Source organism: Dendrobates tinctorius, unplaced genomic scaffold (genome assembly GCF_039654945.1).
Source record: "Dendrobates tinctorius isolate UK_male_01 unplaced genomic scaffold, ASM3965494v1 ptg000011l, whole genome shotgun sequence".
NCBI classification, from domain to species: domain Eukaryota; kingdom Metazoa; phylum Chordata; class Amphibia; order Anura; family Dendrobatidae; genus Dendrobates; species Dendrobates tinctorius.
This window is the reverse complement of record NW_027361679.1, coordinates 102946464-102961576: the sequence shown is the minus strand read 5'-3', so window position 1 is coordinate 102961576 and position 15113 is coordinate 102946464. Positions and strand designations below refer to the sequence as shown.

Sequence of the window (15113 nt, the reverse complement as noted above, 5' to 3'; positions counted from 1 at the left end):
CGGATCCGTGAAACATTCTTGAGTTGAAGTCGACAGGAAGTGGAAAGGGCTTGGATATGTGGTTTGAAGAAGATCAGTGGCAAGGATTACCCTGAGGCAGCAAACTTGTGGGACTGGGGAGAGTGGGCAGCCATTTACTTTAATGGATAGGTCTGTTGGGGGGGGGTCGAGTGAGTTTGGGGAAAGATGATGAATTCTGTTTTGTCCATATTAAGTTTTAGAAATCTAGCGAAGAAGAAGGATGAAATCGCAGATAGACATTGTGGGATTCTGGTTTGCAGGGATGTGATATCTGGTCCAGAGATGTAGATCTGTGTGTCATCAGCATAGAGGTGAAACTGAAAGCCATGAGATTCTATGAGCTGTCCCAGACAGAAGGTGTAAATGGAGAAGAGCAGGAGCCCTAGGACCGAGCCTTTCGGGACTCCGACAGATAGGAGGCGAGGTGAGAAGGTGATGTGTGAGTGGGAGATGCTGAATGTACGGTCTTTTAGGTATAACGAGATCCAAGATAGGGCCAAGTCTGTGATGCCAAGAGATGAGAGGGTCTGTAATTATACGGAATTGTCCACTGTGTCAAAGGCAGAGGACAGGTCCAGGAGGAGGAGGACAGAGTAGTGTTGCTTGGCCTTGGTCGTTAATAGGTCATTGGTGACATTCGTTAGAGCAGTTTCAGTGGAGTGGTGCAGCTGGAAGTCAGATTGTAAGCCGTCAAAGAGGGAGCAAGAAGAGAGGTGGGAGGACAGTTCAAGATAGACGTGTTGTTCCAGTAGTTTTGAGGCATAGGGAAGAAGTGATACACTATGTACAACATTAATTGTTATGGTGGCTTTGATGGCTTTTTAAGACCTACATGCTCATATAGACAGTGTAGGAGGGTTGATCCTTTTGACAGATTCCCTTTAATGTGCAGTTGCTGCACAATATCACAGATGTATTAATTCATATTAACATACTGAGTGGTGATGATGAGAGACTATTACAATAGTTCACCATACATCACTTGAATCTTGAATTTCTATTCACAAATAAAGATGAGTGGATCAGGCAAAATTCAAATTTTCCTGTTCATGCAGATTTTTCAGGAAAATTCAGTTCAAGGAGAAGTTACTCACCATGAATTTAATGTACTCTAGGGTATCTCCAGACCGCAGAACATAATAAACGTAATGTGTAAAAATAAAGGCAAAAATAAAGGCAAGCCGTTGTACTCCCCTCACTGCTCACCTACTGTGGCCCGCTCCTTATCGTAGCCAAGCTGGTCTTCTGATCCCTGCCACTCACGCCAGTCACCATTTTGAGCTGTGACTTCCAACTCTGATGAGGCTCTGGGGATTGTGTGTGATCACTGGAACATCACAGCATGTGCCATGACCTTGCTCGCAAATGCATAGAACTGACTTGAGCCGCCTCAGCTGGTTGTGCCGGTTCATAGTGAAAGATTCACAGATTTCAGCACGAGTGGCGGGATGAGAAGATGCCACATGAACAGGAGCGGTAACAGTGAGGAGATGAGGGACCAGAAAGAGGAGGATGAGGTGAGTATAAGTATTGTTTTATTTTTAAACCTTTTGGTGGCCTTTTACAACTATACGAAAAATGGCAACCAGCGACTTCGGGTTGAGGCAAATCACAAAAAAAATTCAAGTGCAATTCAATTCAACTCTAATTTATTTTTTTTTTCTACTGCCTGTGATAGCTTCCCTGAGAGGCTATGCTACACCATGTGATCTGGTTGCAGAATAGCATTATGGAAAAGCCTGTGCTACTACACCTGACATTATTTGGCTACTCAATGAGTATGCAGCATGTGTGAAATGGCACCATTTTTTTTCTGTTTTTTGTCGATCCTTGAGAATCGCAGATTTCAGGAACTTCAACTCGAATTTGACCTTCCACGGATCAATCCGCTCATCTCTAATATGCATATGTTCATTATGTTTAATATTTACTAAACTCAGAATCTGCGATGAAGAAGACGTATGCAAATACTAAAATGGAGCTGACAGATTCCCTTTAAAGGTTATCTTAACCTTAAATGATTGCCCCTCCTAGCTGCTAAGCCCTGTTCCTCCAAAACCAACTTCTCCACCATGACAGAAGATCAGCTCTCCACCCTCCTGTCAAGATCACACCTCACTACTTGCATAATTGACCCGCTCCCGTCCCATCTCATCCCTAACCTCGTCACAGTCTTCATCCCTACTTTAACATACCTTTTCAACCTCTCATTTACAATTGGTGTGTTCCCCTCACCTTTCAAACATGCCTCGATCACACCCATCCTTAAAAAGACCTCCCTTGATCCATCCTCTGTGTCTAGCTATCGCCCGATTTCTCTCCTCACTTTTGCCTCAAAACAACTGGAACAGCATGTCCATCTTGAACTGTCCTCTCACCTCTCCTCCTGCTCGCTTTTTGACCGCTCACAATCAGGCTTCCGACTGCATCACTCAACTGAAACTGCCCTAACTAAAGTCACCAATGACCTACTAACCGCCAAGAGCAAGCAACACTACTCTGTCCTCCTTCTCCTGGACCTGTCTTCTGGCTTCGACACTGTGGACCATTCCCTCCTGCTACAGATTCTCTCATCTCTTGGCATCACAGGCTTGGCCCTATCCTGGATCTCATCATATCTAACAAACCGAACATTCAGTGTCTTCCTCTCCCACACCACATCCTCACCTCGTTCCTTGTCTGTCAGTGTTCCTCAATGCTCAGTTCTAGGACCCATACTCTTCTTCATCTACACCTTCGGCCTGAGACAGCTCATAGAATCCCACGATTTGCAGTATCATCTCTATGCTGATGACACGCAGATCTACCTATCTGGACCAGACATCACCTCCTTACTAAAATCCCACAATGTCTGCCTGCTATTTCAGCTTTCTTCTCTGCTCGTTTTCTAAAACTGAACATGGACAAAACAGAATTCATAATCTTTCCCCGCTCTCACTCTACCCCTCCACCAGACCTAACCATCAATGTCAATGGCTGCTCACTTTCCCCAGTCCCGCATGCTCGGTGCCTCGGCGTGATCCGCGACTCTGCCCTCTCTTTCAAGTCACACATCCTAACCCTTGCCTCCTCCTGCTGTCTCAAACTGAAAAATATTTCCCGGATCCGTGCATTCCTTGACCATGAAACCACAAAAATACTAGTGCACATCTTTATCATCTCCCGCCTCAACTACTGCAACCTCCTACTCTCTGGCCTCTCCTCTAGCAGTCTGGCACCACTCCAATCCATTCTACATGCTGCTGCCCGACTAATCCACCTGTCTCCCCATTATTCCCCAGCCTCTCCTCTCTGTCAAGCCCTTCCATGGCTTCCTATCGTTCACAGGCTCCAGTTCAAAACCCTAACTATGAAATAAAAAGCCATCCACAACCTGTCTCCTCCATAAATCTGTGACATGGTCTTCCAGTACTCACCCACACGCAACCTTCGATTCTCTCAAGATCTCCTTCTCTACTCCCCTCTTATCTCTTCTTCCCACAACCGCATACAAGACTTCTCCCATGCTTCCCCCATACTCTGGAACTCTCTACCCCAACACATCAGACTCTTGCCTACCATGGAAACCTTCAAAAAGAACCTGAAGACTCACCTCTTCCGACAAGCCTACAACCTGCAGTGATCCTCAGTCTACTGGACCGCCGCACAACCAGCTCTACCCTCTCCTAGATTATCCTTACCCATCCCCTGTAGACTGTGAGCCCTTGCGGGCAGGGTTCTCTTTCCTTCTGTACTTGTGTGTGTCTTGTATTGCTCATGTTTTATTGTACTTGTCTATACTTACCCCTTTTCATTTGTAAAGTGCCATGGAATGAATGGCGCTATAAAAATGTATAATAATAATAATTGAAGTGAACCTACACTTCATTTTTTCCCCGTGAACCCAAGTACATAATTAGGGCCACAGTTTACAGGACTCAATAGCTGTTTTTTTAACGCCTCATTCACACCAGCATGGGAAATTTGCTGCACATAATGGAACTTTACTGTGCAGTGTATTCCAGATGATTTGTTAATAGTGAGGTTCCATTTCTATAGTCTAAGTTTTCCAGGTGAGAATTTTGCAGAATGAATTAAAGCATGTGACTGTTTTTTCACATATAGTTACACTATCTAATACTTCATTTTCATGTGGCATTTCATCTTTGGGGATTTTTTTTTAAAAGACCGGTATGATATTTTGGATACAGATATATGTTTATTGGAATTTATTTATATATAAACAAGCACAGTGATCCACAGGAAATAATTTTATGCAAAACATCTTTTCTCATTGCCTACCTTGCTTATCTCCAGTTAGCACCCAAACTTTAATATTTCCATTTTTTAGTAGCTGTATTGTTTCTGGAACACAGTCTTGCAGCCTATCTTCAATTGCTGTAGCTCCAAGTAACTAGGGAGAAGACAAATGAAGCATCAGGTAACAATTTACTTCATATACTGTAATACATGTCACCATTTATCATTTTCGTTATCAAAACCAAGTGAAGTTTCTCCATTAGCTAAAATGATTATAATTGATTGGGATGTAGACTGACTGAAATGTTTATCAGAAGCTTGGGGCTCTGCTCCTGCATCCCGTCAAATCCAAGGATTCCAGTCTTCCAGCTAGCAAATTTAATTCACACAGTCCCTCTAGAAGGTGAGCACCATCAGCAGCATGGAAAGCAAACTACCAAAGGAGCCAATGTCACACAGTTGAAGTCAGAAGGAGCAGCAGATACTGCTTCCCTGCACTCCAATTGAAGAAAAAATATCAGTGCAGCCACAGCAAAATTGGAGCACATTGCCCACTCCACACCTGGCCTTCGTGCACATCATATAGTGCTGCAAGATTCAAGAATATACCGTAAGGCCCCCTTCACAAGTCCGTATAAAACCGGTACCGGAAAAACAGTACCAATGTCATCAGTGTTTTGGATCATTGTGTCATCAATGTACTGGTGTACCAGTATACAAGATAGGATAAGTAGTATAGTGTAGAGCATATATACAGAATAATACAAATACTGAGGATTACCCAACATACAGGAGAAGTGGTACAGTGCAGTGTATATATACAAAATAATACATATACTGAGAATTACACCCGATGTACAAAACAGGAGAAGTGGTAGTGTGCAGTGTATGTATACAGAACAATACAGATACTGTGGATTACACCCAGTATACAGAACAGGAGAAGTGGTAGTGTGTAGAGTATATACAGAATAATACAAGTACTGAGAATTACACGCAGTATAAAGGACAGAAGAAGTAGTACTGTACAGTGTATATATTCAGAATAATACAGATACTGAGGATTGTACCCAGTATACAGGGCAGGAGAAGTGGTACTGTGTAGTGTATATATACAGAATAATACAGATACTAAGAATTACACCCAGTATACAGGACAGGAGAAGTGGTACTGTGTAGTGTATATATACAGAATAATACAGATACTAAGAATTACACCCAGTATACAGGGCAGGAGAAGTGGTACTGTGTAGTGTATATATACTGTATACAGAATAATACAGATACTAAGAATTACACCCAGTATACAGGACAGGAGAAGTGGTACTGTGTAGTGTATATATACAGAATAATACAGATACTAAGAATTACACCCAGTATACAGGACAGGAGAAGTGGTACTGTGTAGTGTATACAGTGGGGCAAAAAAGTATTTAGTCAGTCAGCAATAGTGCAAGTTCCACCACTTAAAAAGATGAGAGGCGTCTGTAATTTACATCATAGGTAGACCTCAACTATGGGAGTCAAACTGAGAAAAAAGAATCCAGAAAATCACATTGTCTGTTTTTTTTTCATTTTATTTGCATATTATGGTGGAAAATAAGTATTTGGTCAGAAACAAAATTTCATCTCAATACTTTGTGATATATCCTTTGTTGGCAATGACAGAGGTCAAACGTTTTCTGTAAGTCTTCACAAGGTTGCCACACACTGTTGTTGGTATGTTGGCCCATTCCTCCATGCAGATCTCCTCTAGAGCAGTGATGTTTTTGGCTTTTCGCTTGGCAACACGGACTTTCAACTCCCTCCAAAGGTTTTCTATAGGGTTGAGATCTGGAGACTGGCTAGGCCACTCCAGGACCTTGAAATGCTTCTTATGAAGCCACTCCTTCGTTGCCCTGGCGGTGTGCTTTGGATCATTGTCATGTTGAAAGACCCAGCCACGTTTCATCTTCAATGCCCTTGCTGATGGAAGGAGGTTTGCACTCAAAATCTCACGATACATGGCCCCATTCATTCTTTCATGTACCCGGATCAGTCGTCCTGGCCCCTTTGCAGAGAAACAGCCCCAAAGCATGATGTTTCCACCACCATGCTTTACAGTAGGTATGGTGTTTGATGGATGCAACTCAGTATTCTTTTTCCTCCAAACACGACAAGTTGTGTTTCTATCAAACAGTTCCAGTTTGGTTTCATCAGACCATAGGACATTCTCCCAAAACTCCTCTGGATCATCCAAATGCTCTCTAGCAAACTTCAGACGGGCCCGGACATGTACAGGCTTAAACAGTGGGACACGTCTGGCACTGCAGGATCTGAGTCCATGGTGGCGTAGTGTGTTACTTATGGTAGGCCTTGTTACATTGGTCCCAGCTCTCTGCAGTTCATTCACTAGGTCCCCCCGCGTGGTTCTGGGATTTTTGCTCACCGTTCTTGTGATCATTCTGACCCCACGGGGTGGGATTTTGCGTGGAGCACCAGATCGAGGGAGATTATCAGTGGTCTTGTATGTCTTCCATTTTCTAATTATTGCTCCCACAGTTGATTTCTTCACTTCAAGCTGGTTGGCTATTGCAGATTCAGTCTTCCCAGCCTGGTGCAGGGCTACAATTTTGTTTCTGGTGTCCTTTGACAGCTCTTTGGTCTTCACCATAGTGGAGTTTGGAGTCAGACTGTTTGAGGGTGTGCACAGGTGTCTTTTTATACTGATAACAAGTTTAAACAGGTGCCATTACTACAGGTAATGAGTGGAGGAAAGAGGAGACTCTTAAAGAAGTTACAGGTCTGTGAGAGCCAGAAATCTTGATTGCTTGTTTCTGACCAAATACTTATTTTCCACCATAATATGCAAATAAAATGAAAGAAAAACAGACAATGTGATTTTCTGGATTTTTTTTTCTCAGTTTGTCTCCCATAGTTGAGGTCTACCTATGATGTAAATTACAGACGCCTCTCATCTTTTTAAGTGGTGGAACTTGCACTATTGCTGACTGACTAAATACTTTTTTGCCCCACTGTATATACAGAATTATACAGATACTAAGAATTACACCCAGTATATGGGACCAGAGAAGTGGTACTGTTCAGTAGAAGCGAACGTCTTTAGAAAATGTTTGCTAATCTCAAATTTGTCACGAATGTAGTACATTCGGATTCGTGTTCGCTTTCAGGAGCATTTTTACTCAAAGTCGGCAAAATTCGGTCACAGTTCGTCAACTCATCGCGCTTCCACTAATGTTTTTGTTATTACTTTGGCTAAGAAAGTGGTGCTGTATGATGAGCGGGGGGTAAGGGCGGTGGAGGGACGTGTTTGATGAAGGGATGGGGTGTGGAGAGGTTAGAGGAGCGTGTTAGGGTGTGTGCACGCTTTGCAGATTTTGATGCATTTCCGCAGCGTTTTTGGACACGCGGAATTTCATCAAATCCACAGGGCAGAGTGCACACAATGTTAATGAATGGGAAATGCAAAAATGCTGTGCGCATGGTGCGGAAAATTCCACGCGGAATCGCAGCATTTTATTATCTGCAGCATGTCAATTCTTTTTGCAGATCCGCAGCTGCGGTTTCCATTCTGGCACATAAAAATCTTCTCTCTCTCTCTCTCTCTCTCTCTCCCGCAGCCACGAGGCCCAATTAGCTATTCCAAATTGTGCTAAAACTGATTCAATGGCAAACCAAAAGAACAGATTTCCAGTTCAAAATTGTTAGGACTAATATTAGGTTGTAGCCACGAATCCCAATTAGCTACTTCAAATCGTTTGTGCTAAAACTATGTTTGAGTGGCAAATCAGAAGGGCAAATTTCCACTTAAAAACATTAGGTATAACACTGTTGTTCAGGCACACTATCTAAGAAAATAAATAGTGATTGTTCATTTAGTGATAGGTGACTGACAGCTGTGGGCTTAAGGTTGTGAAACAGCAGATTACAAGAGGGGAAGGCTACTTACAAGATGAGTGGGGTAAAGCAAGGTCGGGTGGAAAGGGGAATAGGCTTGGTGTTTGATGTGGGTTCAGTGTTAATGCTAAGGAAAGCACAACTGTACAAATACCATCTCATGCTATCTAAAAACCACTGACAACATCTGTTACTGGCTAGGGTACTCGACTCCCTTTCTTTGGCAGCCACACAGAGGTACACCTTGTAGATGAGGCTCACAAAGAGCATATGCTCCAGTGAATGGCAAGCATTGCATCCAGTGACCTTCCCTCCTCTTCCTCCACCTTAACATCACACACAGTACAATCCACAGAGGTGGCACCCCATCACCCTTGTTTTCCCCCACGTCAGTAATTTACAAATGCCCAACTGACTGTGGGGAACTTTAGATAGGCCATTCCGTAGAGCTGTTCACACATTTTATTCCATGGGCTTCAGAGGTCTGCTCTGAAGAATCACAGAATCCAGAGGAGGAAAGTGTCTGTACCGATGCCCCAAATTATTTCATGTCGTATCCGGGGCCAGACAAAGTAGGGTCCGAGCAGAATCCAGACCCTCGTCACCAGACGTTAACCATCAAGCGTGGAGGTGATCCTGATGAGACTGAGATGCCAGAGGTGCACGCAGACTGTACTGTGGTGTCAGGGCAGGGAGAAAAGGAGGATGACTATCAGGGTGAGGAAAATGAGAACAGAGAGGATGGCAATGAGGTTGTAGATCCCACTTGGTGTGAATCCAGAGGGACGCAGCTGAGTAGCTCAGCAGAGGAGGTGGAGGAGGAGGAAAAGGAGGAGGTTACATTACGGCTTCCCACACAGACATGAAATGATGCAACCATGACAAGCACTGCATCCTCAGCCCCAACTCAGCACTGATCGCGAGTGTGCCGTTCACAGGGGTGCCTGGGTGTTTTTTTAAACCACAACGGATGACCCAACACATGTTATCTGTCAAATTTGCCAAAAAAAACCTAGGTAGAGTCAAATGCGTGATTAGCAAGTCTTAACAACTGGACGAGCAAACATGGGCAGAGACATTACATCTCGCTGACTTTGGGGACAAACGGTCAAAGGGCTGCTCCACAAGTCTTTGAATCCTCAAGGCTTGCGGGACAAACCTCTGTAACTAACACTCCACTGCTTCTGCCTCCTCCTCCCTTAATGCTTGCTTTCATATGTTAAAGTTTGGGCACCCCTATTAATGTTAACCTTTTTTCTTTATAACAATTTTGGTCTTTGCAACAGCTATTTCAGTTTCATATATCTAATAACTGATGGACTCAGTTATATTTCTGGATTCAAATGAGGTTTATTGTACTAACAGAAAATGTGCAATCTGCATTTAAACAAAATTTGACCGGTGCAAAAGTATGGGCACCCTTATCATTTTCTTGATTTGAACCCTCCTAACTACTTTTTACTGACTTCCTGAAGCACTAAATTGGTTTTGTAACCTCATTGAGCTTTGAACTTCATAGCCAGGTGTATCAAATCATGAGAAAAGGTATTTAAGGTGGCCACTTGCAAGTAGTTCTCCTATTTGATTCTCCTATGAAGAGTGGCATCATGGGCTCCTCAAAACAACTCTCAAATGATCTGAAATAGCTTAGTTACTCACCGATAACGGTGTTTCTCGGAACCCATGACAGCACCACGGAGAGAGGGGATCCGCCCTTCAGGGACAGGAACCTACAGAAAAAGGGCGGTACCTCTCCTCCGCCTTCAGTTGGTTACAGAGCATCAGAGGGTCTCCAGGTTAGTTAGACAACAGAAATATATACACAATATTATAATACTGCTTACTTATCAAAGCACCGTGCCTAAACGGAAACACTCTACTAACAGTAAAACGTGCTCACCATACTCATGAAGGGGAGGGGAATAAGCGGGTGCTGTCATGGGTTCCGAGAAACACCGTTATTGGTGAGTAACTAAGCTATTCTCTCTCACCCATGACAGCACCACGGAGAGAATTTCAGAGATTGGTAGCTTAGGGAGGGACCACCGCCTGAAGGACCCTTCTACCGAAGGTCAGGTCAGATGTAGAGGCTAGATCTAATCTATAGTGCCTAAAAAAGGTCGAAGGTGATGACCAGGTGGCCGCCTTACAGATTTGTTCTATTGATACCTCAGATCTTTCAGCCCATGAGGTCGCCATTGCCCTTGTGGAATGAGCTCTCAGCCCTTCTGGGATGGTATTCCCGCTGGATGAATATGCCAGGGCAATCGCATCCCTTATCCACCTTGCCAGGGTACTCTTGGATGCTTTCAGCCCCTTCCGAGGACCCTGGAAACATACAAAGAGAGAGCCTTCCTTCCTACACTTTTTGGTGGCCTCTAAGTACTGTACTAGGCACCTTTTAACATCTAAAGTGTGGAACTTTTCTTCCCCCTTATTTTTTGGATTTGGGCAGAAGGAAGGAAGGACTACCTCCTGGGACCTGTGAAAATGTGATGACACTTTAGGTAAATAGGCTGGGTCAGGTTTTAAGATGACTCTATCCTCTAGAATTTTTGTAAAAGGAGGCCCCGCTGACAAGGCTTGAATATCGCTCACTCTTCGGGCTGATGTTAGTGCCACCAGAAGCACCGTTTTAAGAGAGAGGATTTTTAGGGGTGCCGAGTGAATTGGTTCAAACGGAGGGCCTGTCAGTGTTGAAAGTACAAGATTCAGGTCCCATGATGGTAATCTTTGACTGGCTATTGGCCTCGATCTGGTTGCGGCTTTAATAAACCGTGCTACCCAGGGGTCACCTGCCACATCATGGTTATAGAGGGCGCCTAATGCCGCTATTTGTACTTTTAATGTGTTGACCGCCAGACCCTGTTCTAGGCCCTCTTGTAGAAATTCTAGGATCTTATCAATCTGAACCCCGTCCTGAACCTTTGCCCTAGAGGTGGATAGAAATTTTTTCCATATTCTGCCATTAGCTCTCATTGTAACCGGTTTCCTACTCTTTTGTAGTGTAGTTATCAGGTTTTCTGAAAAATCCCTGTCCCTCATCAGTGCCCTTTCAAATTCCATGCTGTTAAATGGAGGTTCGGTGCCTGAGGATGTAGCACTGGGCCCTGCGATAGCAGGTCCGGGAGATCCAGTAGGACACATGGGTCGGTTACTGAGAGCATTCTTAGCCAGGAAAACCAGGTTCTTTTGGGCCAGAAGGGGGCTATCAGTATCATTCTCGCCCTATCCTCCCTGACTTTCTTTAGGACTGCTGGAATGAGCATGATTGGGGGAAAGGCATATGTTAGATTCTGTGTCCATGGGAGCATAAATGCGTCCAGAGTTAGAGGATTCCCCCTGGGATCTAGGGAGCAGAAGGCGTCTACTTTTTTGTTTTTGAAGTCGGCGAACAGATCTACGTCTGGGGTCCCCCACATTTTTACAATCTGCCGAAAAATGGACTGCTTTAGTACCCATTCCCCCTGTCGTAATTGGGTGCGGCTCAGAAAGTCTGCCCTTTGATTCTCTGTACCGCGGATGTGTAGGGCTGTCAGAGATAACAGGTTTGCCTCCGCTAGTTTGAGGATTTTGGCGGATGTGTCCATTAGGGCTCAGGACCTGGTTCCCCCCTGGTGATTTATATAGGCCACTGTGACCCGATTGTCCGAAAGGATACGGACATAGTGGTTCTGGAGTAGGGGTAGGAAGTGTGTTAGGGCATAGCCTACTGCTAGAAGCTCCTTTTGATTTGAGGAGGCTCTTAGTTCTTGATTTCCCCATACGCTCTGAGTCACCTCGTTGTTCATGTGCGCTCCCCATTCTGTGGGACTGGCAACTGTTGTCACTATGTGTGTTATCTTTGGTGCCCAGGGGATCCCTTTGGACAGGTTCTCCTGGTTTCCCCACCAAGCTAGGGAATGAATAGTGCTTGAATTTAGGGTAATGCGACCCTCTAGGTGTCCCCCTATTACTGCCTGGTTGGCCAATACGTCCCACTGGAGATTTCTCGTGTGTAACTGAGCCCATTGAACTGCTGGTAGGCAGGCAGATAGTGAACCCAACAGTGACATGGCCTTCCTTAGTGTCATGGAGGGATTTTGGATTGCTCTTGCTGTAATTTGAGCGATCTTCTCCTTTTTGTGGTTTGGGAGGCGACACTCCTGAATGTTTGAGTCTAGTGTTAGGCCCAAGAATTCTTGTACCCTGCTGGGCTCCAATCTTGATTTTTTTAGATTTAGAAGCCAGCCCAGGTCTTGTAGAGTGTTCATCACCCTGTCTCTCTGTTCCCTGCATTTTTGAGCCGAGCTGCCCGCTATTAGGAAATCGTCTAGATACGGGATTATTATTATATCTTGTTCCCTTATATGAGCCATCATTTCCGCTACTATTTTGGTGAATACTCGCGGGGCTATCGATATTCCGAGCTGCAGGGCTCTGTACTGAAATTCTTTCACCTTGCCTTTTATAGAGATGGCTAACCTCAGATACTTCCTGGAGTCTTTGTGGATAGGGATGTGATAATAAGCGTCGCTGAGGTCCAACACCGTCATGTAGCAGTTTGGGAACAGGACTTTGGTGGTAGATTTGATCGACTCCATTTTGAAGCTCTGGTTCTTGACGTATTTGTTTAGCTTTCTCAGATTTATAATTGTACGAAAGGTGCCGTCTGGTTTGGTCACTAGAAAAAGAGGGGAGTAGAACCCTCTGCCCATATCCTGCAGGGGGACCTCCTGGAGGACTCCTTTTTTTACTAGGCCTAGAACCTCGCTTTCTAGCGCTTCCTGTTCTCGCATGCTGGACCTCAGTGGCGTTGTTACATATTTTTGAGGCGGGAGAGAGAAAAAGTCTATCCTTAGGCCCTCCTGGATTAGGTTTATTATCCATGGGTTTGTTGAAATTCTCCTCCAGGCTGGAAGGAAAAAGGATAACCTTCCCCCCACCCTTGGCATACTGTCACTTGGAGGGCTTTTTGTCCCGGGGAGAGTTATTAAAGAAGAAGCCTCTATCTCTTCTTTTATCATCCCACTTTTGTTCCCTTGGTGGTCTTCTCTGAAAAAACCTCCTATTCCGAAAGGGTCTTTTAAATGCCGCTGGCCCTAAATTTGGGAATCCTTTTTTCTTGTCCCCTGCTTTCTGGAGGATGTCATCTAACGTTTCCCCAAAAAGGAATTTTCCTTCACAGGGGATGGAGCATAATTTCATTTTGGTCTGTAGGTCCCCTGGCCAACTTTTAAGCCATAGTGTCCTTCGGGCCGCGTTTGAAAGTGCTGCTGTTTTGGACGATAGTCTGACTGAATCGGCCGATGAGTCTGCTAGGAATGCAGCCGCTCCCCTTATTACTGGGATAGAATCTAAAATTTTATCTCTAGGTGTCCCTTCCCTCAGCTGTTTCTCAAGTTGATCCACCCATACCATTAGGGCTCTTGAGGTACATGTCGCCGCTATCGCTGGCCTGAGGGTACCGCCTGCAGACTCCCAAGCCCCCTTTAGAAAGGTATCCGCCTTCTTATCTAGGGGGTCCCTGAGGGTGCCCATGTCCTCAAAGGGAAGGGCGAATTTCTTTGAGGCTTTAGCAACTGCTACATCGAGTTTCGGGGCTCTATCCCAAGACGTGGATGCCTCCTCCTCAAAGGGATATTTCCTTTTAAGGGAAGGGACCGTAGTATTTTTCCTATCTGGCTTATCCCATTCCCTTTTGATTAGACCCTTGACGATTTCGTTTAGTGGAAATACTCTCCGTTTTTTCTGGCCTAGCCCCCCGAACATTATGTCCTGGACTGTCTTATCCGGCCTCGGGTCCAATACCCCCATGGTAGACCTTACAGCTTTCACCAGTTTGTCTACCTCTTCTAGGGGAAAACAATGGCGCCCTCCTGTTTCCTCGTCTGAGGAGTCGGATTCTGAGGATTTAGACGAGATTTCCCCTGATGTGGAAGAATCTGAATGGGAGGTTTCTACCGTGTCTTTTTTCCTCGTTTTATCCTTATGTTTAAGGGATTCGAGGGCACTCTGGACCTCTGATTTAATTGCGGCCCTTAGGTCAGATGCGAAATCCGGAGTCTCCTGACAAACAATTTCTTTTGTACAGGACTCACATAGTTTTTTTCTCCCATGATACCGGTAGGGGTTTAGTGCAAGTGGGACATTCCCTGTTCTTCTTTTTAGCCTTCTTCTTTCCCTAATAAGGGAGAGGGACTGCATTACAAGGGTGACATTCACGAAGATCACTTACCCCAAAAAAAGGCGGAGGCTGCAGGTACCGGTTCGGGAGACGGAGTCAGGTCCTGTATAGGCTGATCTCCTGGTGGCGTTTTGCTCCTCGCTGCTGACGTGCTACGCCGCGTGGAGTGACTGCTGGAACGGCACTCTGTGTTTCGTTCCTTTTGTCGGTGGTGGTGTTGGTGGTGCTGCTGCTGTTTCAGCTGCTGCCTCTGCTCCTGTTGCTGGTCGCTATCCTCCATTATTAGGATCGCTTCCAGCCAGGAGTTTCTGCGCCTCACCTTTTTTAAACTTAGCGCCGCGTGACGTCACCGCTCCCCCTGCACGCGCTGGTCGGGAAGCGCGCTCCTGCGCATGCGCCCGGTTCCGGGACCCGGAAGTCGCTGGTCTACTTCCGGGGCAGCGGCCATCTTGGTACTCTCCGTACCATGGCGCTGCCCACGCTCCACCGGGTCCCGCTGAGCCCCAATCTCCTTTCCGGAGCGGCGACTCCGGCGTCTCTCCCCCCCGCTCACCCGGCAGCCCGCATCGGCCCCGGCGGTGGCGGCTTCGGGCACCGCACCTGCCGCGACAGGGGCCTCCCCGCTGCCGATAGCCGGACAGGCCGGTCCCGGACTCCTGGATGCACAGGTACCATCCTGTGGGTCCCTCCATCAGGGACAGGAACCCAACTGAAGGCGGAGGAGAGGTACCGCCCTTTTTCTGTAGGTTCCTGTCCCTGAAGGGCGGATCCCCTCTCTCCGTGGTGCTGT

The 15113-nt window shown here is 45.6% G+C and overlaps 1 protein-coding gene across 1 annotated transcript in view; it reads right to left on the bottom strand.

Moving 5' to 3' along the window:
- Nucleotides 1–15113, bottom strand: part of ATP8B3 (ATPase phospholipid transporting 8B3) — an 807548-nt gene that overhangs the window by 247856 nt on the left and 544579 nt on the right. The window contains exon 20 of the mRNA XM_073545649.1: nucleotides 4303–4414. Within this exon, the coding sequence (XP_073401750.1) occupies nucleotides 4303–4414 (112 nt within the window). The remainder of the gene's footprint in view (nucleotides 1–4302; nucleotides 4415–15113) is intronic.